This window comes from Taeniopygia guttata, chromosome 11, assembly GCF_048771995.1.
Source record: "Taeniopygia guttata chromosome 11, bTaeGut7.mat, whole genome shotgun sequence".
Classification (NCBI taxonomy): Eukaryota; Metazoa; Chordata; class Aves; order Passeriformes; family Estrildidae; genus Taeniopygia; species Taeniopygia guttata.
The window spans coordinates 9,420,007-9,446,763 of NC_133036.1; the positions used below are offsets into that span (position 1 = coordinate 9,420,007).

The 26,757-nt window shown below is 42.4% G+C and overlaps 1 protein-coding gene across 2 annotated transcripts; it reads right to left on the reverse strand.

Annotated features, from left to right (window-relative positions):
* Positions 1 to 778: 778 nt before the first annotated feature.
* Positions 779 to 21,475, reverse strand: ZDHHC7 (zDHHC palmitoyltransferase 7). 2 transcript variants are annotated; one of them, XM_072934206.1, is made up of 8 exons: positions 21,312 to 21,475; positions 15,451 to 15,538; positions 12,855 to 13,183; positions 9,866 to 9,990; positions 5,428 to 5,524; positions 5,099 to 5,180; positions 3,832 to 3,962; positions 779 to 2,846 (listed from the first exon to the last, which is right to left on the reverse strand). In XM_072934206.1, exons 3-8 carry the CDS (start codon positions 13,164 to 13,166, stop codon positions 2,670 to 2,672), a joined length of 924 nt encoding a protein of 307 aa, XP_072790307.1. In that variant the 5' UTR covers positions 13,167 to 13,183; positions 15,451 to 15,538; positions 21,312 to 21,475; the 3' UTR covers positions 779 to 2,669. The 2 variants fall into 2 exon arrangements, with proteins under 2 accessions (XP_072790307.1, XP_030138042.1); XM_030282182.4 differs by having other exon boundaries at positions 15,451 to 15,536; positions 21,307 to 21,475.
* Between the last annotated feature and the right edge of the window lie 5,282 nt (positions 21,476 to 26,757).

Here is a 26,757-nt window from a genome sequence, read left to right on the forward strand (position 1 = left end):
GTCTGTTGCGTTATGAGAATAAACAAACTCTTCCTTAAAATACACAAAAACACAAGCAAATCATTAACCTGCTCCAAAATATCAGCAGCACTGGCACAAAGCCTGTGTTCCTGGATTTGGAGCTCTTTTCTCCATAGAAACATCAGAGCAGAGTGTGATACAAACCCAGAAAATATCTCACAGTGTATTTCAGAATTATTGCAAAGGGGAAATGAACAATTTTGAGTCTCTCCATCCTTTCCTGCCGTTTGTTCCTCCTCCCCCTTGTTTGGGTGGACACTCCCAACCTGCTGCTCTCCAGGCTCAGAACTCTCTTTGCTCCTGAAGCTGCAGAAACAGAAGAAAAATGCAACATCTGCACAGAAAAACTGGAGACTCAAACCTGTATTTATCCCAAATTTCCTGGAAGTGCAAAGGCTGGAATACTGAGGTAAGTTTTCAGGTTGGAAGTGTTTTCCCACTCACCTCAGACAATCAGGGTGGGAACAAGATGAGATTTAAGGTCCTTTCCCATGTAAATCATTCCATGGCTCTCTAATAAAATAAGCAACTACACCAGAGGATGAAGAAAAGGGAATGCCCAAGAAGGGCTAAAAGAGTATAGCTTAAAATTAATAAGCAGAGGAGCCTCTTTAATTTGGAGCAGCATCACCTGTTAATTAATATAAATACAAATTAATTACAAACTGAAGGATTCAAGACTATTTCCCTGAAGCTGCTTCAATCTAAATATATGTGTAAAAATCCCTGACACGTAGAGAAGTTAATCAACTAAGACTTCAACTCATTAGTTTATTCTTTTTTACATAAAAAAAAATTACAACGTAAGGATTTGAAAAGCCGAGTAAACCGGATTTCACACGCACACATTTGCCAAGTCACAGGGTTCAACCACCTGGAGTGCTATTTTCTGATTTTCTCATGGAACAATATACACAGTAAGAGCCTTGGGACAAAGCCAGACACCTTTTTTCTTTTTTCTCCTCAATCTTTAAGGTGTGCAACTGAATCTGCACAAAATCCTGCAGAACTTCCAGCTTCCCCCTCAGTTTTGTTCACTGAAATTCCAGTGGATTCCCACCTAGGAAAGCTCCAGCATTCCACAGCACCACCCTCCCCCAAGCAAAAACACCCCAAAGTATTGCACAGTTTTGTTCACAGGGCGCAGACAAGAAATGGATCCCTCAGTCCTTCAGCCAGCCCATGGAACAGAAACTGATGGAGCTGGGATGGGGATGCCAGGAGGAGATGGAGAAGCAGGACACGGAGAAAGGGAACAGCTCCTGCAGGGCACAGAGGGTGGGGTGGGATGCAGGGCTCTGAGCTGCTTGAGGTGGGACAGGTCACCAGTGCCACTGGCTGAGCAAAAGCAAGAACAGGACAATTTTAAGGCAAGTCCCAAAACAGGGAGCTATTTACTTTCTAGGCACGATTTCAAGCTATGCATCAAGGCTCCTGCTTTATCCTTTATATGGTCAGTCATTTATAGGTTAACAATAATAAAAAAAATAGTCTAAATGTCATTTTTAACGAATCAACTTTTAGCTGGATTTTTATTACTTGCAGCTTGTATTTCATTACTTGCAGATTTATTAACATTTTTTAGCACTACTGTTGTTCATCAGGCCCACATGAAGCAATTCTAGATCTATATTGCTCTCGTTTCTTCAAAGTAGTTTTGGTTGGAAATAGTTAAATTCAAAATAACTCGTTCTATTGCAGATTTTCTACATTTAAGATGTGCTGTACTTGAGAAAGGAGGGAAGTTGCCTCTTTCTCTGCTTTGTCCAAGGGATCACGAACAGCTTTCCCTCTATGCAAAGTCTGTACAGTAAAAAAGGGGCAGAGCAAGACCCTACAAGGACAAAGTGTTTGCAGTGAATTACCCCGTTTGTCCACCCACTGTCACCTCACACAGCAGGACACTGGTCCCACTCATCCCTGCACAGTCCACACCTGAGTTCCCCTGCAATCCAAGCATGAGGAACTGCAAATGCACATCCCAGGGCAGGATCTGACCCCCAGCCAGGTTACAAGTGAAAATTTAACCTTTCCCTAAATGCCAGATGGGATGGACACTGCCAACCACAGGCCATGCTTTAGGGAGCCTGGGCAGGCACTGGGCAGGGTGTAACAGGGCTGGGCACCAGTCCTGGGCATCACCTGCACGTGAGGAACCTGTGGGACACACAGGGACAAGCTGAAAGAAAAAGGAGAACTGAACAAAGCACAATTCCCTGAAATCTGGACTGAGAAGGCTGGAGATCAACTTCCACCAGCACGCTCCTCCTAATGATTGACAACTGCATCCAAGGACTTAGACTCATTAGAAAAACACACAGGTAATTCCCCAGACATTTATCAAATAAAGAGGGTTGAACAACAAAAAAAAAAGGGGAAGTAATCTCAGAAAATAAATTACAGTAGCATGACAACATTTGGCTTCTTTAGTGTGACCACGTGCTTATCCTGCTGTGAAGATCATGGCAGATCCAGTTCCTGTCTCGGAATTAATGAGATGTCTGTGACAATAAACATAGAAAACTCTGCTTGCTACAAGCAAATGTCTGATATCAGTTTCACCTGGTCACAGATTATATGTAGACAGCCTTCTCTGGCCCCAAAATAAATACTATATAGGATTCTTGCAAGTTCCAGCATATTTAGACTCAAACAGAGAACTCAGGTCCTCCTTTCTTTCCTCGCAGTAGAAGCCTCCTGATCCGAAATCCTGCGAAGGGGTTGATCCACAGGAGGGAGGGCTGGCCCCCAAACACAGATTTCATCCCTTCCCAGCGGAGCCTGCGCTCCCACGTTGGCTTTTCACTCTTGAGTCTTTCAATCTCCTGTAAATAAACACAGGCAGGGATGCACTGCTAAGTCCAAGGTTTAGTTTAATCTAATAGTGGCTATAAAAACCAAGGTTTGCATTTTTATTGTGTTGTTCCTCAGCTGATTAGTTTCTTACTGTTATTTATTAATTAATAAGGAAGAAGTTAGGAACTGTTTGAGCCCTGTGGATACAGGGCAGAAGATTTAGAACATAAAATATGTACAAGAAGGTTGATCTACCTCTATCTCTTTCCCCCTCAAGCTAAAAGACAAAAATCCTAGAAAATCTGGTGCAATATCCTACACTACAAGTTGTTTATACAATTAATGAAAGCAGACAGGAAGGCTCCTGCTCCACAATTACTGGAGGCAGGATTACTCTCCCAAATGCACTCTTTTGATGGTCATTTTTTGTGCTTCCCATTAATGAAGGCTGAATAATCACCAGCTGTTTTGCACTTACTCCTCAGTACAGAAATACACTTTCAAACATGAGAAAATATTGAACAGTCACAGGATCCAATTTCCTTATGTTTCTAAGCAATTATTCTCTCCAGACATGACACTGCAGATGTAAGGACCAGGGAGCCAATGGCCCAAACTCTGTTTTATCCTCTGGTAAAATGTATCACAGTGAGGTGAGAGACAGTGATTTTCAGTGTAAAACTGAGAAAAGCAGACACTTCCCATGGCACCCAGCAGGAATTTGTGACAGCTGAGAAGGGAAAGTCAAACCTCAAGTCAGAAGCTTTGCATTCTTTGTCACTTAAACCCAAATTACAAAATGCCAGAAAAACAAATAGTGCAAGAGCTTCTGTTAGAAAGCAACCCCAGTAAACCATTCCAATCTTCCCAACTGTCAAAAATAAAAATGATGAACTGTTGAAGTTTTGCAGCTTTCTCCAAAATAAGAACCTCTCCTCATGCAAATAAAACCACATCTAATCACATCTTCCCAGAATAAATTTTACAGAATACAAAAAAAGTCAAGGTTTTTACCGTTTCATCGTTGCATATTGAGTGGATTTGGGTGCCAAACATGACTGCAGTGAAAGTGAGAAACAGAAAACCCTCAAGGCACAAGAAGATCATCAGGATCACAGTTACAGGTGGGGAGAAGTCACTGCACTCTGTGAAAATGAGATATTGTAGTTACAAAAAAAACCCAACAGCAAATTCCAGAGCATGTCCTACATGTCTGGCACTTGAAATAATATTTCACATTTAAAACAAACTTCTTATTTTGCAGCAGCTTTATTTGCCGATCAAGAAAAGAAAGAATTTTATGGAAGCAACACTTCTGGCTTCCTATAAAGCACATGGTTACTATCTCTGCAATCCTGCCTCGGGATTTCAAGGCTGTCATATAAATGTTTGCACATGAGGTGAGTGAAGAACTCAGAACTGCACATGAGAGAGCAGCTTGGAGCTTCCTGCATGGCAGATGCTGTAAAACCATCCCCACTGTCAGCCCTGACTTGCTAATACAGATGTTCCACTTGGCTGTCATTGCTTTATTAATTTTTTTTTTAATTCTCCAAAGTAATCAGGTTCTGCCTCACACTTTTATCTCTGGAGAACCTCTGATCACCTGATTAATTCAATTATATTTAAATAAGGACAATGTACAGGAAGGTGAATGTTTCAAATAAAACAAAGTTCTAAGAGTCCATCTATTTCATGCAATACCCAGAAAAAAAAATAAAAATCACATGGATTTCCCTGTTGCTTCATTTACCAAAAGAACACTTCAACAGTCTGCCAAAAGCACAAGACCAGAATGAGCTATGGCACATTGGAACATTAAGAAATACAAGCCAGAAGCCTAAATAAAAAAACCCTGGGATTGTTCAGGGAATTTTCTTTCTCCAGGAGCCCCACAGCTGACTCCAGTAATGGAACGAGGGAAATCTGTTTAAATTTTAGGTGTCATTCCCAGAACTGAGGTGGGGCACACGAGGCCCAGATTTAGGTGATGCAGTGCTGAGGTGCCTGAGGACCAGCTCAGTTTCCTTCCTGCTACACAGGTAGTGAATTACTACTGTGTGTAAAGGGAGTGAGAATGCCCCTGCAGCCACAGCTCTCACAGAGAATGACTGAGAGAAAGGGGAGAAAAAACCCTGAAAGGAAAAGGAGAGTGATGGATAAACAAATCTGAAATGTTTTATGGATATCACTGAAAGGTGAGGCTAAAATAGGAATGCTATGACTTTTCCCCAATATCTACTAGATTATGATAATGAAAATTAAGGATTTATTCGCTCACCAGTCCACTGCCCTCGGACACAGGAGAAGAACTGAAATCCACAGAGTACAAGAGCATGAGCTGAAATTAGGGCTATGTACATCTGCAAACAAGAGACAGCATCATTTCACTCACTGTCACTGCATAAAACACAGCAAATCAAGAAACTTTGAAACAACAGCAAAAAATTTAAAATCAATATGGGTAGAAATACCTTGCATAGAAGGAAAAAACCACAAAATTTAACAACACAATCATGTCCTAAAGCCATTACTCACTCAGTACAAACTGAATTGTTATCACCAAGGTAGATTCAGGCTAAAATCAAGCTGCTGTTGCTGCTCACTTACCGTAAACAGAACAAAGAATCTCTGATTTTTCTCCCCCACACAATTGTTCACCCACGGGCAGTGGTGATCCATCTTTCGGATGCATCGCTTGCAAATACTGGAACAAAGGACAAGAGGCTTCTGCTGAGAAATTGTATTTTAAACACAGAAACAAGGGCAGCCAGTGGTCACAGGATGATGTGCTGAAATATTTCTTGACAAAGCCCAGACAGGGATTTTATTTGTATTTCTTTAAAGAAACTATTTGTTCCCTCTCACAACTCAGCTTTTGGCTGCTCCAAAACAGACTGTGTACATAAAATACTCCTCACAATAAAACACTACCAAGCAAATCCAGAACTTTGGACACTTGCAGCTCAGAACAAGCAAAACTTCAGCTCTCTCTCATTCAGTATTAATAAGACCCTTTCCCTTCTGGAGAAGCTTCTTAGATAAAGCAAATATTTCACTTTGACAGGCTTTGAAGTTGTAAATTTTTGCTTGTGGATAAGAAGAAATCCAAGAAATTCACATCTTCAAGGGAGAAACTGTCACTCTTGAGGTTACACTGGCCATAAAACTCTAACCTTATGCAATCAAAATCTCAACTAAAGCACAGCTTACAGTATCAAACCTTACAGTAGCAATCCTGTCTTCAAGAGAAAACACAAATATTGAAACTATAACCAGCACTTATGGAGTAGCTACTTGTTCATGACTGCTTGAACACTCCTGTTCTCTGCTGGTTCACTTGGTTCCTGCCCAGTTTTGAGTCCAGGCTATGTTCACAGAACACAAATAAATACTCCAATAACTCCATTTTACATCTGCCATACAGCAGCAGAGGGCTCAGTTCTGCAGCCAAATATGAAGAATTACACACCAAAAATGGAACAGTTGTAACATCTGTTGTAGTTCTTCATAAATCAATAGCTTAAGCAATGCTGATATTCCATTTTCCCAGCTTTGTACTTAGGACAGCCACACACTCAGTGCTCCAGATTTTCCCACAGAATATCCAGAATATTAAACATTTTCACTTCAGCAGCCTAAAAAATGCAGGCACTGTTATTTGAACCCCTTTGTTTTAACACAGGCTGATTTATGTGGGGTATCTACAAGTGCTGCAGTGACACACCACAAAGCAAAGCTGGGTGACTGTCACTGGAGAGACAAAAGAGGGAGGTGTGGGGTGAAATCAATGCTCTGAGGCAGAAAATAATTTTTAAGTCATCACATTTGTATGATTCTAAAGTAATTCAGCACAAGGCAGAGCACACCATGTGCAGGTTATGGGGAAGAATCCCAAAGGAAGCTTTGCCCTGGGCTATCAAAATCCAACCCCTACATTCCCCCTGCCTCTTGTTTTATGGACAGCAAAAAGGATTCATCCTCTGCTACGAATGATTTTTTAAATACAAGTGAAAATCCCAATACCAGATAAACACCACAGCTGCTCTCTGGTGCAGGAAAACTGGTATCACCCGAGAGGAGACCTTCAGGAGGCTCCTCAAAAGACTTTCCCTGCTGCCTGCAAGATCAGCCTCTCATTTCCCTGAGTAGCACAACCAGACAAGGCTCCTGATGTGCCACAGAATCAATGCCAGCACTCTAAAAAGCAATATTAATGTGAAGTGCTGAGTAAAATCCTACCCAAGCTCAATTGAGCTGAAGGCTGGAGGATGTGAGGTGGGCAGGACTTGATTCTGCTCATTCAGAATTTCTCACAAGCCCACACAGAGCTCTCACAAAGCTCAGATATCTGGAACCCTGCCTTCGTTCCTGATCTCCCACCAACAAGCTCACTGCTTCAAGCAGTGGTTCTGCCTTCTTCCTACCCCATCCCTTGTACTTTATTCCTTTTTATGCAGCAGGAGTGTGGGGAAATCCCTCCTTCAGCTGCACCCAGGGTTGTTCATGAGAGAGAAGCAAACAGAACAAGCACATGTGCATGGAGGAAAGTCTCCTCCAGCCTGGAATTGCTGCTCCATGAACTCAGGCAGGTGCAATTACAGCTCTGAATGCCAAAGATAACATTCAGAAAGACACAGCTAAAGACTCAAGAGAAATGGGTGTGGATAACAGATATTCCCTGGGAGCCTGGTAGAAACATCTCAGTGACTTTGTTCAGAGGAACAGTTCCCCACACACAGAACAGGCAGAAATGATGACAGCTATGCTCCTTCAGTGAAAATGAAATCCCATTCACTTGGGATAGGGCTCTTCCCTGTGCTGAAAACGTTAACTGCTCACTAAAACATCACTTTACTTTCATCACTTCATTTCAGAGATGCTTAGCTGTAGGTAAAAGGTTCTTGCTCTTTTCCCCATCACTAATGTGTATTATGAAACTATTTTTCTTCCTTAAAAGAACTTCTGTTGCAGTGTTGCACAACAATTTTCGTAACTACATCCTAAGAGTCTCTTCTGTTAATAATTTACTACTCAAAACATGCACTGTGGCTCTCTCTGAGTGTAAGTATTTCCCAACAGCAACCAACTTCAATTTCCATTTTCAAGTCTCTTCCATCAGCAAATTGCCACTTTGAATACTTGGGACTCGATCATCCTTTTAATGTCCTTGGAATGGGTTTGCAAACCAATAAAAAAATTGGCAGCATAATCAAACAAACGCTTCTTCTATTGGGTAAACTCCTGCAGTGATAAATCAAAGGCAAAGAGTCAGATTAACAGAAACAAAGACAATTAAACCAGAAATCCAGCTGCTGAGAAAAACATGACAGCAGCCTCACAACACTTTCAGGCTCTGGCTTTCTCTTTCAGATGTTCTGTGGAGCCAGAGATGCACTGACCAAGCCCTTAGGAATTGTTTTAATCCTCGGTCAAATATTCTGTCAGATGTTTTACCTAAGACACACAAAGCTGGATACCCAAACAGGTGCTTGGGGAAAACAAAGCCTTTGAAAACACCAGGTATTTCTTTATCACTATGCATTCTTGCTCTGCTTTAACAGTAAATGTTACTCAAATTCCTGCCATAAAGAAGGCAGCTCCAGGATCTCTGGATCTATTTGAGCTCCAGGATCCCTGATACTCCAGCTCTTTTTCTGTCATAAGTATTTCAACAGATGATATCTTCACTTAGGGCTCCTTCCAAATCAGCAAATCCTACCAGGACCAAAGATGTGGGAAATGCTTTCCATAGATACCTGCAAAGTCTCCAGAGGAATCAACCTGATTATGGGATGAGAAAATGAGTGAGATCCAGCCCATCTTTGCAGGGGCTCCCAGGTGTCCCTCATGGACACAGAGCCGGGCCATGTGAACACTGCACAGCTCTCCTGGATCCCCAGGGATTTTCCAGCCACCCTCCAGGGAACACTCCCAGGCTGATAAAGCAGCAGCAGCAGCATCCCTGCACAGCACGGCAGCTCTGGGATCTGCACCTGAGCAAAACCAGCCTAAAGCACACACAAACCAACTGGAGATTGTTCCATCCTCGCCTGTTTATCCATGGAACTTCTCCCTTCACACTCCAGATCCGAAATCCCACTCACAGCTGAGAGAAGAACAGGAGCTCCATGCCAAGGCTGAGTATTTATAAATGGGAGCAGCTTCTCAGCCGTAGCACTGAGCACTGACACACACTTTTAATTTAGAACCCACAGAGCTCCAGAATCATCTCAGAGTCCTGACAAGACTCTGCTCTGTTCTTTTGACAGGCACTAACTCAGAGATTTCAATTTAGGACTTCTCACAATTCAACACACATCACTCCCCACACCTAGAGAGCCACCAGAAGCATTTGCATCTTTATGTAAGCCCTGATTATGCAGGCACAGCTATTTTCAACTGGCACACAATAAACACTACAAAAGCATTTCCACAGTGCCTGAAAACGCCAAAGATTGAGAATTAAAAATATACATTTACTATGTCTTCCATAGCATATTTAGTTTGTCATTTCTGTCCTTTTTGAAATGGATTTTCAATAACTGGAAGTGCATTTAACCAATTATTCATGCAACTCTGAAAAAATAATCTGCCAATTCACACATAACTTCAAATGCACTGCAAAGAAGAGATGACACAAAGTAATAATTTAAAACTACTCCAAATTTTGTTAATTTAAGAATGCAGGAGTCACTTCTTAAATTGGCTCCTCTCAGAAATTTCTTAGAGATTCTTTTCTTTGCCCTGCATTACCCACAGCACAATAACTGGAATGATGTACAGGAAAAGATATTCACAGATCAAAATTATTTAAGACACCAGAGCACAGTCATTTTAATAAAATCTTAGAATTTCTTACTTCTCTCCCCTCATCCACAGTTATTTTTGGCCATAGTACATTACACTCATAAAATACTCTGCAATGTAAGAATTTGAAAGTTTAGTGGATACCAAAAGAAATTTGTGGAGGAAAAAAAATGAACAAATATCAGGAATGTTATTCCACGCCTCCAAATGCAGAACTCTTTAAGGAACTCTGGCATACCTGCAGTGGTGTGCACGCTCAGGTTTGATACTACAGCACTTGGGACATTTGTAGATCACTTCTCCTGGTTTCAGTTGCAAATTATCCATGTATTCTTTAGTGGCATTTCCTTTGGGCACAGCCCCCTGAAATCATTTCAATTAGAGGAGAGAAAGCTTCTTAAATGGCATGAGAGCATTTAAAAATACATTTCATAGACTTCATACCAGTAACCTCAGGATAATTGCTGAAATAAGTTCATTTATTCAAAGCAAGTCTGCTATAAGCCAGAATCAATTCCAAATGAATAAATTACCTCTGCTTGACCTCAAATTCAGCTTTATTCCAGCAAGACTCATCTCTGGCCAAGTATTAGCTTAATTCTCATAGAATATCCTGTCACCAGCCCACAGAAATAAAGAGGGAGACACATCTTACCCTGCAGATACAAGCACTGCTCATCATTTACTGAGGAGTTATCCTGAGTATTCTTGTGGCATTCGATTAATGGGCCAAGCCATCCAAAAATGTTAAATCAGCAACTACTTGAAAGATGTTATTTCAACTCTCTGAAGGTTTAACCACCTGCCCCAAGTCTTGAGAACAGTCTTTTTTTTTTTTTTTTTTTTTTTTTTTCTAAAATCTTTAGCCTGGACACTGTTCGCAGGACCAGCACTGGCTTCTTTAATCTTTATTGTGCAGCTTCATGGTAAAGAGTTGAAGGAACTGATTCAAAAGGAAAATAATCAATTGGGAAAAGAAATTAACTTTTAGTGATTAGTTCTATATCTGATTATCACAGAGCTGCACCCTGAGTTCAGGATCTAAATTTGGATTAGTCAAGAGAAAATAATGGACAGCACCACTGTCACCCTACTCATTTATGGAGATAAAGCCTTATCTGTGAGGGGAAATGACTGTGAAATAAACTGGGATGTGACAGCCAAGTGGATTTTCTGTACCAACTGCTCCAGGTCAGCACTTCCTTCACACAGGGAAAGCCTTCTTCAGGTCAGCCTAAGTCAACTGCAACATTCCACAATTAATTCTCATGCAAAAAAAGTCCTCTGGCAATATGAGCACTTGACACAGACACCTTAAGAAGTTCTGGGACAGAATTAAGAAGCCAGCAGAATTCAGATTCCACTGCCAACCACCCCTCTGCTGAGCCAGGGAGTTTTTGTTATCCATGGCCTGGAATAATCAATTTGTGCTTGTGTTGGCCAAGACACAGCCCAGGTCCTGTCCTAGGTGAGCTCTTTGGCTGAGTGGTGCTTCAGACCTGACCAGGTGCTCCTAGGGGTACACAGAGACTTCCTGAAACACTCCTGACGTACTCTTCAGGTCGATTTTGCAATCTGAACATTCCTACCCCAGTTAATATTTGGTGTAAACATTTCACATTCCCCTATTCACCTGCCACAAGGGTGTGAACCTCAGACCATGCTTTCAAGCATTTTGCTGGCAAAAAATAGACTCTGTCAAAAATATCTTTCACAGTCACAGCCAGCCACGAAAAATCTGTTTTTATAGTTACAAGAGTAAATTCAATTCACATAAGTTTTGAGGCATTTCATTCCTTTCATCTTAATTTCTATCACACAGTTGTGTCTTCCATTCTGGGAGTCAGCACGAAAGGAATGGAGGAAAAAAAGCAGTGACTCATCTCAGTTTGGAACATAAAAAACACCACAGGTCTAGAAAGACACCCGGTTTTACCAGCTCATATTTATAAGCAATAAATCCTTAAACCATTAACTCTCTTAGCTGTCACAGTTTGTAGAAGCTGTGATATTTCATCACTGGGTGTGGACAGAAGTAAATCAAAGACTTAGAAAATCATTAACTACAACACCCTGCTGGGTTTTTGAACTGCTTCTCCCTTAACTTATCTCTACACTGCTACTGGAGAAAAATCTCCATTTTTCTCCAAAAATCTGGAGAAAACAGATGTTTTTCCCAGATTTATTCCCTCAAAATACTAATTGATATTAGTACAAAATTAACCATTTCATCTCTTGAAATCTTGAGGAGTAAAAGTTCTAAGAAATGAACTCCTACACTCTTACAATGCTTCAATGCGTGCTCAGCTTAAATCTCCCTTCCCTCTGACTCCAAATATTCCAAGACAAAAATGCAGGAATCACATGGGACAGTGGTTTTTCCATTATGCCAAGCGTGCCTGAGGTTTTGCAGCACATCCACCTCTAAAAGTTCTTCCATGCGCTACAAATGGAAGCATTTCAAGAGATGCAAAAGTATGAAGGTACAAATTTTGAAAATAAATCTGATGAAAAAAAGCAAGAAAAATGAGGACAGAGGAGACTAAACTTTATTAGCTCCTTCAGGACCTGGAGTAATATTTTACTGTTTTTTTTGAGCCTAACACTTTTATAAATTTTATATTGACTGCTCCTCTATGATTTCATTAATGGAGTAACAGAAGAAGTAGAGATACTATCCTGATGATAAGCACAGGCAGTATCAAAACCTTAAGAGTTTTGAATCTAACAGGAGGATTATGAATCTAACAGGAGGATTATGAATCTAACAGGAGGATTTTGAATATAACATGAAGATTTTGACTCTAACAGGAGGATTTTGACTCTAACACGAGGCTTTTGACTCTAACATGAGGATTTTGACTCGAACACAAGGATTTTGAATCTAACACGAGGATTTTGATTCTAACACGAGGATTTTGACTCTAACACAAGGATTTTGACTCTAACATGAGTATTTTGAATCTAACACAAGGATTTTGAATCTAACAGGAGGATTTTGACTCTAACAGGAGGATTTTGAATCCAACATGAGGATTTTGAATCTAACATGAGGATTTTGAATCTAACAGGAGGATTTTGATTCTAACACGAGGACTTTGACTCTAACATGAGGCTTTTGACTCTAACGCTACTTTTCCCAGCAGGAGAAGACCTGGTATCACTTCTCCAAACTTCTGTGCAGATGGAGGGGACAATCCAATGCCAAGGAACTCCTGGATACTTACTGGATCAGTGAGCATAGTCCTCAGATGCGACGACAGAGCCAGCACTGCCAAGCAGTTAAAGAGAACCCCATTGATCACGGAGTACCAGAAGTCTTTGGAAGGCAGCAACATGACAAAAGTCACTACAAAGTCTGCATAGACCACCAGGAGCCAGGTCATGATGGCACAGACCATGCCACAGCCATCCCGGATGAACCAGACCCTCTCAGCCATGTCAGCCTCCGAGGAGGAGGAGGAGGAGTCGTAGCTGTCATTGTCGGCCAGGAGCGGGTGGTGCTCGACATCGCGGAAACGGTGCCCTGATGACTGCATGGTTTGCTGGCCTCGCCCTGCAGGGACAAACACAACACCACCACCACCATCAGCATCATCTGATTAATTATTAATGAGGAAATAGAGTCCAGCTGGCTCTGGGGTTTTGTTTCGGGGAGATAAAGCGCGTTCAAGTTCAAATTAGAATTGGGATTCTTTTTGACATCTGAGCGATTCTGTGACTACAGCAAGATGAACATGAAAGAAGTGGGGACACATTTTAAGGGTTTTGGTTTTAGGGGCTTTTTTTGTTTGTTTGGGTTTTTTTTTTGTTTGTTTGTTTTTAGTTTTGTTTGGTTGGGTTTTTTTGTTTTTAGTTTTCTCATTATTCTACTCTAATGTCATTGATAGTAAATTAAGCTGATTTCCTCAGGTCAAGCCTGTGATGGTAATTGCTGCGTGATCTCTCCTGCTCTTATCTTGACCCACAAGCATTTTTTTTAGTATTTTCTCACACATTTCTGAGAGACAGAGACACAGAGCAGCTTTGGTGGGTGTCCAGTCAGGGTTAACCCGTCACTAACTTCAATACCTGACAAAGGGATTTTAGACTGGTTTTATTTCCATTATACTGTGCTCATAAACCACTCCTCCTCTTCTGTTAAAAACTCAACTTCTCTCTTTTATCTCAAACTAAAATGGCAAAGTCTTCATTAAATTACAGCTCGTGTCTGTCTGAAAACAGCAAATTATGGCACCAGACTGTTGACTTCTCATTCTTCTCCAGGAAGTGAGGGAAGAGTAGAAAGGCAAACTAGGATGGAAATAAAGCTGTTCTGATACTTCACTCACAACAAACAACACAGCAAGTTAGAAAGCAGCTAAATTTATTGACAAAAATGTTATTGTTTGGAAAAACCACAAGTCTGTTACAAAGATGTATTGGATAACTTATCAAATGGTCTCAGATCAGCCTAAACTTAAGGGAAACAAATGGTTCTGGTTAAATTAACATGGCAACAGATTACATGAATCAGATTTTCAAAGAACACATTAATTAATTTAATTTCATGAAAATTCTCTTAGGGCTTTGTTGTCCTTCCAACATGGAACAAAAACCAGGCTTGAAGCCTTAACAGTTCTCATGAAAACAGAATTATTTTCCAGACATCCCTCCCAAGGAAAGATATGGAATGGCAGAACTGAAGTGCTATCAACAAACTGGAGACAAATTAAAGCTTAAACATTAGGCCTCAAGAATATCCTGCTGCTTTAAAAGTATATTGTGTTCTAAAAATCATATTGATTCCTGCTCTTAAAGGCCATGTCTGAGAGAAACCTGAAAGCATTTTTATTGATTTATGACAGGCATACAGAGGGCTCCCTTTTCCCCCCTTATTAATGGCAGCCTATACACAACTGTAGGGATTGTGGCACTGCAATTTCCATCCCAAGACCTTGAATATGGGACCACTTTGTTCCTCTAGAGTGGTCCAAGTGACTATTACAGGTGAAGACACTGGCACTGAGATGGTTTTGATGAAGCTGTGTTCATCTAAACTTAAAAACTCTTTATCAGGAATCAGAAGAACACATTCTGCCCAGGAAATCCTTCTATTCCTTAAGCCTTGATGCTAGAACCAGGCAGAAGCAACCCAAGAAAATGAAAATAAATACATGCAGATGCAGCAGAGAGATGTGAGAGCAACTGCAAAAATAGCTGGGAAGCTCCCAGGACACTGTGAGGTGTCTGAAGGACACATTCTCTGCTTGTGGAACAGAGCAAACTGAAATTCAGCTCTGCTGCTTGGATTTATTACAATTTCTAGGAGTTAAATTGTGTTTTCTGTTCACACATTAGGTTTTTTTTGGACAAAATTCCTCTCTCTCACCAGAATGCAGCTGCTAAGCCAAGGATGAAGATGTCACACACTAGAAAATTACCTTAGAAAAAAATGAACCTTATCTCCCTTAAAAGTAATTTAAGCTTATCTTAACCTAAATAAGGTCCTTTTTTCACCCAGTTCAAATTATCCTGATCTTTCTTAATGTTCAGAGTTAAAACTACAACCTGTCCCAATTAAGTCAAATAGCACTTTGGGACATCACCACCCCTTGTGGTCAAGAAAATTTAAGTGTCATAAAAATACATAATTAGCAGTTGAACCATGAAGATAACCATGCAAATCAGTTATTACTTAAAAAAAAAAAGGGCTTCTAAAACTTTTAAGGAATGTTTTAAGTACGGAATGGCACAGAATCACTGCATTCATTTTGCTTAAATATCTTAAAGACAACCAACAAATTTTAGCACAATTAAAGAAATCCAAAACAAAACAAATACCTCAAAAATGTTTAGTATGTTATTCTGACATCCTGTCCTGCATTTGGGTTATCCCTGGTTATTCACATAGTCATGTCTGATGTAACCTGAAAAGACATCACCAACAAACTGATTAGCAAAGCTGCAACAGGAAAATACTGTTAAATACAAATAACAGACATCAACAGTAGCACTCTGAAACATGCTGCATGTAGCTCCAATGAAAAAGTTTGTGTTTTATTTAGAAAACCAGGTACTTGAAACCTTGAGGTTTTCACTGTTAACTTTTGGAAGTCACCACATGGCACTTGGAGCAGGATTGCAGCACAGAACCTTGCATTACATTTCTATTTGGGGAAGAGAACAGAAGAGGTGTGGGCCTGAATTGCTGTCTGATTAAAGCTGCCTGAAGAAGTACCTAGAGTTTTCTTCTTCATTGGTTTTACTCTCTATTTATTTGAAGTACATTTTGAGATGTGGAAATCACTCTTATTTGCGAGGGTAACAATATATTTTGAGAGTAACATAAGGATTCTGACATTTAAGAGCTAGAGCAAATACAAAGTCACTTTCTTGAAAAGCTTCTGAAAACAGCTTGTTAGAAATAGATATTCCAAACACAACATTACTGGTGGAGTTCTTCAGCACCCATTTTCAAATGTTCCCAGTTCAAGGGGAATTGAAAAGAAGTCTCTTACCTTATTTAAAGAAACCCAAACATTCTACTGCAAGACTAGATGGTGATGCAAATGTTTATTATGAACACATCAGAATTATTCAATAGATTGGGGTGGAAGGGACCTTTAAATGTCACCTAGTGCCACTCCCTGCCACGAGCAGGGACATCTCCCACTATCCCAGGTTGCTCCAAACCCCCAAGCAACCTGAGCTTGGACCTTTCCAGGGATGAGGCATCCCTGACAGAGCTTCACCATCCTCACTGTGAAAAACTTCTGATATCAAATCCCAGCTGACCCTCTGCCAGTTTAAAACCACCCCCCTTATCTTCTGTATCACTGCAGGAAGCTGTGATTGCTTTATGGTTTGCTTTACAAATAAGCTTTTAGACTTCTCTTAGACTTCACAATATTGTGAAATGACACCCATTAAGTTGTCACTGAGGTGGCATTTGGTGGCAGCTGAGCAGAGACACAGGAGCAGACAGGCTGAGTGTCTGCCATCGCTGTGCAGTGCCACCCACCCGTGGGGAGCTGGGGATGACAGCAGCGCAGCACGACACACTCAGCTCTGCAGGTGAAATACTCAACTCACAGCACTCGGCTGCAATTGCTCGTGGGGAGTCACTGATGAGACAAGGACGTGATTTGTTCACTCAGTCCCTAATCCCAACTGCAATCCCGTGCAAAATCTGTGTTTAGCACAGCCTCACCAGTTACTGTGCATGTGCAAGCGTCCCCTCAGCTCAGCTTGGCAGGGATAATGGATTTAGGCACTCCCCCTTCCCTCTCCTCCCCAGCTGCCCACAGCAGTGCCCCCACCTGGGTCACTCTGAGGGAAGAGGAACAATATCTGAAAGCTCTCCCTTTGTGAAGAGCTCAGCATCCCCACCGAGATGCTCACAGCTTCCCTCTACTCTTCATTTATTTGCTTCAATGCCTGTCCTAACCAAATTTACTCTTTGTTGCATACTTAGAGTACAAAAGGGCAAAGCATTACACTTCAACCTCCAATACATCAAGCAACAGTTTTTAATTTGACCTCGTACAAATCTTTATTTAGCACCAGATGATAACACCAAATTATTCAATGCTTCATGCCCAATGTTACGTTTGCACACGTGGTTATACTAAACCTGATCCAACCCTGTTCCACTCTTAGGTGTTATTTGAAATTCTCAGGTTGGGAATATCTCATCTGACCCTGAAACTCAGGTCTAAAATGCAGATGTACTATTGGAATAAAAAAAAGCCAAACAACTTTTGAAGAAGTTATGTTATAAATTCATGATCACCAGAAAGATGGCCTTGTAAGATCATTTAGTTTAGTGGAAGAAGGTTGCAAAGGGCATTAGGAAGACAAATGCCACAACACAACTAATTGTATCATAAAGCCCCTGAATTGGTAATTAAATTTAAAAAAACAGGCACTTCAGGGTTAAGAACAGTCCTTTTCCCTGCTATTTTTTTGAGGACAAATAGAAAAGTATTGTTGTAGGAAAAAAGAAAAGCTTATTTCTCTGTAAGTTTTTTGAACAAGTAAGAATTTATATACAGGCTAAAAAATCCATCAGCTGTCAAAGCATAAAATTTTTTGGTTGCTTTTTCCTTCAAGCTACACAATGGACAGTTCCTAAGATTCCTCCCATTTCAGTGGTAACACAATAAAAAAAATGTCTATATTTCAACATTTCTGATTGCTCTCAATAGTTGCAGAGACACCAACACATACTGCACATTAGAATAATAATCCTGCAGCACTTAAATCCTACCTGGAAGCAGAGTACTGGTGGCAAATCAAAATTACAGCCCTGCAATCTCCCTAAGAGGTTACAGCATAAACATTAACTCCAGGAACTTGGGAGTTTTAAGTAAACCAAGCAGGCAAAGCTCCTCCTGCACCCATGGGCAATTTGGACTGTTCACTGCTGACAGATAAATATCTGTCAGGTGATGTCTGCACAGAGTCATGTCTAATTTAGAAGAATCACCTACTTTTATTAGAGATCCAGGCAAGCCAAGCTGCAATGGCATTTAAAAAATAAGCTGTGGCTTGTTTCAATTCTTTCCCAGTGACTGGTCTAGCAGCCACCCTCTCAGCAGTTTGGGAATCTGGGATGTCCTTAACGCAGCACACACAACTCTGGAGAGGAGCAGCTGAAATAACTTGTGATGGAGAGCCATGATACAACCCTGGAGTGTTACCATCAGCTTATCCCCAAATCCACACTCAGTGAAACAGCTCACCATCTCCCAAAAACCCTGCTGCTGTTCTTACAATATACTAAGTGTTTATCTCTTGAATTTCCCATTTATGCCTTGCAGCACTTTCCTTGTGCTGGTCCATCTCTGCTCTCCTGCAGGCACACAGGGATGGGACAGAGTGAACATGGAATTAATGTGATTGTTTGTGTGTACACATTGAAGAGAATATTCACTAAGTACATATTTACAGCAGTCAGTTTTCAAGCTGCTGTAACAATTCTCCTTAAGCCAGCCCATAGGGAAACAGTGGAATTGCTCCTTTCCAGCTGTGAAAAGGGGATGTGCAGCTCCTAAATCACCTCAGACTAAAGGTATACAGAAATACTTCAGCATAACTATGAAGGTCTTCTTGGGAAGTTGATCATCGAATTACTTATGTATTTTTTCAAACTAAAAGAAAATAAATTTAGTTTAGACATACAGAATGAATTGCTCCCAGTGAGGGTGGGCAGGCCCTGGCACGGGGTGCCCACAGAAGCTGTGGCTGCCCGTGGATCCCTGGAATTATTCAAGGCCAGGGTGAATGGAGCTCTGAGCAATCCCATCTGGTTGAGGATGTTCCCAGAGGGGCTGGGAACAAGATGATCTTTAAGGTCCCTTCCAAACCAAACCATTTCTATGATTTATGCCAGTAGCATCTTTATAAACATCCTCAAAACCCAGAAATGAGAATTCAGAGTAAAAGAATTTATTAAAAATGCAAGAAAACACCCCAATGCACGTATTCAGAACACATATTTGTACAAAATATCACAAACCTTGCTATCAGACATGGAATAGATCTGTGATACCAAATCACTCTTCCAAAAGCACAAAGGAATACCAGAGATGTTCAACAGGATATCTTTTCAATAATACACCTTTCACCCTGAGATGTGAAAGTCAAAGAAAATATATTACACGTGACTTTGCTGCCCAGCAAAGAACCACAATATCTGATCCACCAGGAGTTCACTGGGTACAGCAGCAAGGACAAAACGCTCCTGGATTAAACAACCTTCACCTGAGAAGGACACGAACACAATCTGTGGCTGGGCTTTGATTTCTTCCTCTTCTGGAACAGGGCCACAGGCTCAAATTCAGATTAGACTCCACAAGGCTGCAGGCTCACACCAATATCAACACTGGCATGTGAAAGCTGAAAGTTTTACCTCTTTGCCAACAGCAATTGCATGGATCATATCCTACTTAAGAGAGTAATTTTTGTATTTCTGATTTTTGCATTCATCAGGGCAGGCTCTATCCTCACACTCCACTGAAGAGAGCTCAAGTATCACATACAGTGATTGCTCTGTAATATCAACCTGGCAAGCACATTTTTATGTCAGCTGTTATATCCACATCCATGCCCATGTGATTCTTCCTCCTAGGTTCCAAAAAATAATGCTATTGGTCAAACTACTCTCACTAGCAACTTCCAATATTCATCAGAGGAATGTTCAAGCCTTTGTTTCAGTCGTCCTTTATGCCAGACACACAAATCCTCACATCCTCTATGTTCTTCACATTCAGCCATTCAACCACTGCAAAATTCCATCAATTCACTTCCCTTAAAAGTTCTCCATCCTCATAAAATGCATAAAAAAGAAATCGTCAGATCAGATAAAAAATATACTGTGCTAAAGGAAAGCCAAGACAAGAGACAGAGTATTCAGAGAGATAAAAGTATTACCAATTCCTTTCAGCCATAGAGATCTCAGCTATTTAACTCTAATCTCAAACCACTAAAATTTCACATCAGTTTCATCTCCTAATGAACCACTACGGCTCCTTTTTATCTGTAAATGTTCAAAGTCAGTGAGCATTCACTTCAAAAGAGCTAATTTAAGTCTGTTAATGTGAACAGTCACGGCGACTTCAACCTAATTATGTCTCCAGCAAAGCAAACACTTACATCACTGTAATTCTGCATCCCGATACCATCATAAGAGTGGATATTCAGTACAAAAAGTAGCCAGTGGTTTCCCAATCTCTTTTTTTTTTTTTTTTTATGGCACAGATCACACGCTGAGCTGTACGAACCCACCCTCTCGTTTGACAGCGATCTGCATCCCCACTTCCTGCAAGCGCTGTTCTCCCCTCCTGGAAATGAGGAAAAGGAGAAGCACTTAAATCTCGCTGTTCTCCCCTCCTGGAAATGAGGAAAACGAGAGGTATTTAAATCTCGCTGTTCTCCCCTCCTGGAAATGAGGAAAAGGAGAAGCACTTAAATCTCGCTGTTGTCTCCTCCTGGAAATGAGGAAAAGGAGAAGCACTTAAATCTCGCTGTTGTCTCCTCCTGGAAATGAGGAAAAGGAGAAGCACTTAAATCTCGCTGTTCTGCCCTCCTGGAAATGAGGAAAAGGAGAAGCACTTAAATCTCGCTGTTCTCCCCTCCTGGAAATGAGGAAAACGAGAGGTATTTAAATCTCGCTGTTCTCCCCTCCTGGAAATGAGGAAAAGGAGAAGCACTTAAATCTCGCTGTTGTCTCCTCCTGGAAATGAGGAAAAGGAGAAGCACTTAAATCGCGCTGTTCTCCCCTCCTGGAAATGAGGAAAAGGAGAAGCACTTAAATCGCGCTGTTCTCCCCTCCTGGAAATGAGGAAAACGAGAAGCACTCAATCAGGGAACCTCCCCGGCAGGCAGGGCCGGAAAGGTGGGAGCAGACCGGAGCTGCCCGCTGCCCTTGCAGCATCCCCCGGCCGCAGCTCGGGCTCCACAACCCCGCGCTGCCACAGGGACACGCTTCTGCCCACAGCGGACAGTTTTTAATTTCTGTGGGGGTGCAGATAACGCGGAAAGCGGCAGGAGACGCAGAAACACCCCATGAGTGCGCCCAAACAGCACCCAGCGCCCAGCCCGGCCTGAGGCGGCTCAGCCCCGCGAACCTTCCCCGCTCGCCCTTCCGGGGCCGCCGCGCCCCTCGGCGCGGGGAGGGACCGCGAGCGGATTTACCTCAGCAGCAGCAGCAGCAGCGGCGGCGGCAGAGGCGGCGGCCCCGCTGCCCTGCGCGGCGCTGGGGCCGGGCCCCGGCCGCTGGAGCTCCGCGCCCGCCGCCACCGCGCCCGCGGCTCCCGAGGCTCCCGAGGAGCCGCAGGATCCCGGAAGCGGCGGGGGCGGCGCTGCCGCGGCCGGCGGAAGGGACGCAGCAGCGGCGGCGGGCGGGGCGGCCTTGGCGCGGCTCTGAGGGCCGGGCAGAGGTGGGGCTGGGAGCGGGGAACCCGCAGCGCCCTCATGGAGCGGGCACGGAGGGCAGCGATCGTCCCGCCCCGCCCCGTCCCGTCCTGCCCCGTCCCGTCCTTAATACACAGACTATTGTTCTATTTGTCCTTTCTTTTTACTTCCTCTGTAATTTTTCTGTTGACAAATTTTGTAGCTACTGCTTAGCTGTAATCACTATCCTGCTGTCTCTGAGGCCTACCTTTTGCAACGTGCCCAAAACCTTCTGATTTTAAGGAATCCTGTGGGAGTCCAGGGCTTCCCTCTGGCTGCCCTGGGACCCTGGCAGGGGTCAGGAACCCCCCTGGACAGAGCCCCCAGAGACACTGGCTGTGATCTCTGTCCATGGAAAAGAGTTTTCAATCTTATAGGATGAATTACCAGCTCTGAGTGTTTGATAAGAGTAATAATTAAGTGTGGCACAGGTGCAAAAGTAAAATTTTAGGATTCTAGATTAGGGGTCCAAAGGGGACAAGATGGAGGAAATTGGGTGTGTCTTGTCCTTTTTCTCCTTCTTCATGCCCTCCATGTTTCACTGTGGTGTTGGCATTTTTCTGTTGGTTCAGGCTGGGGACACACTGTCCAACGTAGGTGACAGATATTGGCACGTTATTGTAAATCCAGCACAGGTAGTTTGTGGTATTTAATGTTTGTACCATCCCACTGAGGGCAGAGCCCCACACGCTGCCCTGCAGGACAGAGCTGCGGCAGGGCAGCAGAACATGTTAGAGATAAACAGAATAAACAACCTTGAAACCAGCACAGACCAATTATGGCTTCTTTGGCAGCGGGGCTGACAGACAGAGACTTTCTACAATCTCAGAATCACCAATACCCACAGATTCTGACAGAATCCCACACTGTCCGACCCGACTTGAGACACTTCCAGGGATGGGGCCGCCGCAGCTTCGCTGGGCAGTTTGTGCCAGGGTGTGCCTGCCCTCACAGGAGAGAATTTCCTCCAAACATCTCATCCAAACCGACTCTGCCAGTCTGAGGCCGTTCCCTGTGTCACTCCAGGCTATTACAAACAGTCCCATTCCATTTTTGCTGTGGGCTCCCTCCAGGCACTGCAAGGCTGCCCTGAGGTCACCTTGAAGTTTTATTTTTCCAGGTGAACAACCCCAGCTGTGCCAGCCTTTCCTCCAGCAGAGCTGCTCCATCCCCCTGATCACCCTGGAGCTGCTCCATCCCTCTGATCACCCTGGAGCCTGCTCTGGGCTTTCTGCAGCACCTCCTGGTCCCTTCTGTGCTGGGCTCAGGGCTGGAAGCAGTTCTGCAGGTGGGGACATCGCCCTGCCCCTGCAAGGACCGACCGCACAGGTGGTGGGTGTTACTTCAGTTTCTCCATGAAGAATTTTTGCTTTATGTCTACGCGTATTTTTGTTATAAACGAATCAGTCGATTTAATAATTAAAGGAATTTATTAAATTAAATCAAAGTAGAATTGGAAAATCACACAAGCAAATCAGCACCGAGCCTGGCCATTGGTGCTGGGTAAACTGGATCCAGACTAATGCAGCACCGTACCCTGGCAGCTCACAGGGTACTGATTTCACAGGGGTTTTGTATCCTGTTTCCAGACTTAGCGGGACTCTGGGAGGGTCCTCCTGTTTCCTTTTGTCCTTTGTCACATATTCATGCATGTTCTTTTTTTTTTTTGTGGTGCTTCTAAACGGAGGTTTTCCCGGAATACTCTGATTGCTAAAATCCTGTTAGATGGTAATCCCCTCAAATATCTTGTTCTGGCCACAGGAATTCATCCTGTGTATATTGCTCTTTCCCATCACTTGGTTCCATTAAAAAAGATACTGTATTTTCTTTTGTTTGTTTGTTGGTTTTTTTTGTTTTTGTTTTTGGTTTTTTTTTTTTTAGTCCTGAGCACAAATTTATTCTAAATCATATATTACATTTTCATGGTCATATTTCATTACAGTCCCTCATTAACTTGTACCTCGAACCTGGAAGAGCCCAAGACCAGGTTGGATGGGGCTTGGAGCCACTTGGGATAGGGGGAGGTGTCTCTACCCATGGCAGGGGGTAGAATGGGATGAGCTTTAAGGTCCCTTCCCACCCAAACCATCTATGATTCTATGATTTCATTTCTGAGAGTCCCAGGAATGTGATTTTGCACCTAATCCAAGAGCGTGTTCTGCAGTTGCTCACTCTGCTTAAACATCAATAGTTAAATCATTTGATATGGAAATATTACGTGACACTCATTCAGGATTTTCCACTGTGTATTAGGAAAAATACAGACCCAGTGGCTCAAAAAATACAGGCAAACCAGCAAACTTTGAGCTGAGGATATTTTTAAAACAAATTTAAAACGCTGAAGGATGATAAACAGAAAGGATGACAACTCGGGCATTCTCCTGCATCCTTTTTTTTTCTTGTAGCATGACCACCATCTAGTGGGACACGGGCAGCCAGTGCACAAGGGTTGTGTGTGCTGATAAGTGCAATAAAACACAGCTGCTCACGTGCCTGTTTGTCTCCTCTTCTGTGCTGAAATATTGGGGACTTCTGAAAAGCTTGATTTTACATATTTTCTTCTATTTCCCAACAGCTGGTTGTACATGTGAAAAGAAATTATTCTATGCCAATGCCTCTGCTATTTAAATATAATTATGTAAATATTTATAGACACAAAATAATAAGAGCTGATCATTTTCTAAAACTGCCTTCTCCCTTGGTGTTTTCCTTAATGTAACTAATATGTTATTTATGCCGGAATAAAAATGAAAACAAAATAATATTCTATTATTTTTTATTAAATTACAGCGAGTTTAACCCTTGAGAAAACTACCATTCTTGTACTTTTATCTCAGGGTGGCTGAGATACCAGAATTACGCAGGAGTTACAAAAAAGTGAAGCACCGTGACATCTTTTTTTAGCAATATTGCAGGTGCTTAAGACCTTATGCAGAAGCTTAAATTTATGCTAACCAGAAATTCTTAAATTCAGCTTGCTTTTTCTTTGTGTTTTAGCACCGTGCATCAGTCGCAGGTTCCTGATTTCCTCCTGATCTTAAAAACAAATCAGTTGAGTATTTTCCTCCCCACATTGGTGGAGCAGCTCTTAGACTTGTTTCAATACACAGAGAGTTGGTATTGTCACGCTAAAAACATCCCCAGACATGTCAGAACTTCGGTTCTTCTGCAAGTCCTGATGGTTTGGAACCCATTTCCACCACAAATAACATTGCCAAGATAAATTGTTTGCCAGAGATAACTTCAAGCCCTCAAACAAATTACCTAAGAAATGTGGAAACAGAAGGTGGCACGAAACAAATTGTTTCCATGTCCTGTCCTCGCAGGGAGGAAGGAGCTTATCTCTGGTGCAGATTCTGTAGGGACACACACAATGCCTTCACTGTGGAATGCTTCACAGATCAGGCATAAAAATATTCACGCCCCATTTCTCCTCCCCTCAGACATGCAGATATTGAAATTGAAATGGTTTGTGTAAGGACTCCAATAATTTGGGGAAGGGCAGCAATGGGCTAATGAGTTGCATTGGGGAAAAAATAAGTTTTAGAAGAATCTGTCATTTGTTGAAGCCCCTTCCACCTCAGGCAGAGGAGGATTTAATTATGTGCATGTTTGTAAAGTCACAAAGGTTTGTCATTTGTATGAATCTTGCCCCACTGACTATTGCTGTGTGTCAATAAATAGCAAAAAAGAAAAGCTGTTTTTCATAATCCATCCCCTTTGCAGCCTTTCTGTGGGCTGAGCCACATCTGCTGTGCTGCAGGTGCAGGGTGATAACATTGTGACACATCTCTTTCTTTCAGGCTGTTTTCAGTCCCTTCGCAGTATGAAAACAACCTTATTATCCCTCTGGCTCTCTGAAAAACAACCTTATTGGCTCTGCCTACGCTAGGTGCTTAACTTGAAGATGTGCCCCTTCAATATTGGCTGAAGCAATGGTGATTTACTGAAATTAATTTCTGAACCTCATTGTCTGAATCTCTGGTGTCTTCTGCCCTTCTCCTTTTAATTTGATGTGGCCCATGGACAGCAATAAAATACCACAGAACAGCTGTGCCTGGTCTCAGAAAAGGGGAGCTGTGAAAAACTGAGGAACCTTCTTAAAAAGGGTAAAAGGAACACCTAAGGCGCTAAAAGCTTTTGAGAGAACAATAGAAACATGATCACCACAGGGCAGTGTAAGTGCACATCAGTATCTGGACAAACTGGGAAAAGGGCAAAAAGCAGAGCTCAGGAAAAACAAGTTACATTCAGAGAAGAAAATCGAAAGAACTGATCCATTAAACACAAACCAGGGCAGAGGTGGTTATAAAACCAAATGGAGGCACAACTGAAACAAGGCAGAAAAATGCACAATACATGTTTTTGCAAGTAACGGGGAATCTGTTGAGAAGTTTGGAGAGCTAACAGGAGTCCAAACACCCAGGAGACAAAGAAATCACAGTTTCTGAGAGCCCCAGCTTTTTTCAAAGTGAGATTAGCTGCACTTCAGCCTCTCCTGAGAGCCTGGGTTTGTTTCAGTGCAGGGAAGTGAGACTAAATGCTGATTGTAGAAGGAATAAAAAAAGATCTCTTGTACAGGCAGCCAAAAACCTTCAAAAATATGACTTCTAGAAATGGTACCTACAATGGTACCTGAAGAGATGCTAAGATGTCTGCTGTGGGTGGGATTTTTTGGTTCCTTGAATGAAATGGGCTGCTGCCTGTTGGCTGGAGCTGGCAGTGGGAGCAAGAGAAGGACCCACGTACGCCAAGAGCCCAATAAAACAGGATAAGAAATCACAGAATCATAGAATAATTTGATTTGGAAGGATGCTTTTGCAACCTCCCCCCCTGCCATGGGTATCATCAACTAGACCAGGCTGATCAAAGCTGCATACAAATGTTTCCAGGGATGGGGCATCCCTCACCTCTGTGGCAACCTGTGTCAGTGTTTCACCACCTTCCTTATCAAACACTTATTTCATATCTCCAATCTTAAGCGGACTGTCCTTCAGCAATCTGCAGCAAAGAGTTGGGAGGCTCGGGGAAGAGAGCCGAACACCCGCTTTTCCTGCACCGCATCACCAGCGGGTTCGCTCTGGAACTGCCTGAACTTCCCTTGGTAAATAAACCGGAGCTGGACAAGCCCCTCGCGGAAATGACAGCGATCCATCCCGGGAGGCGGCGGGGAGCGGCCCCGAGGCGGGGTTT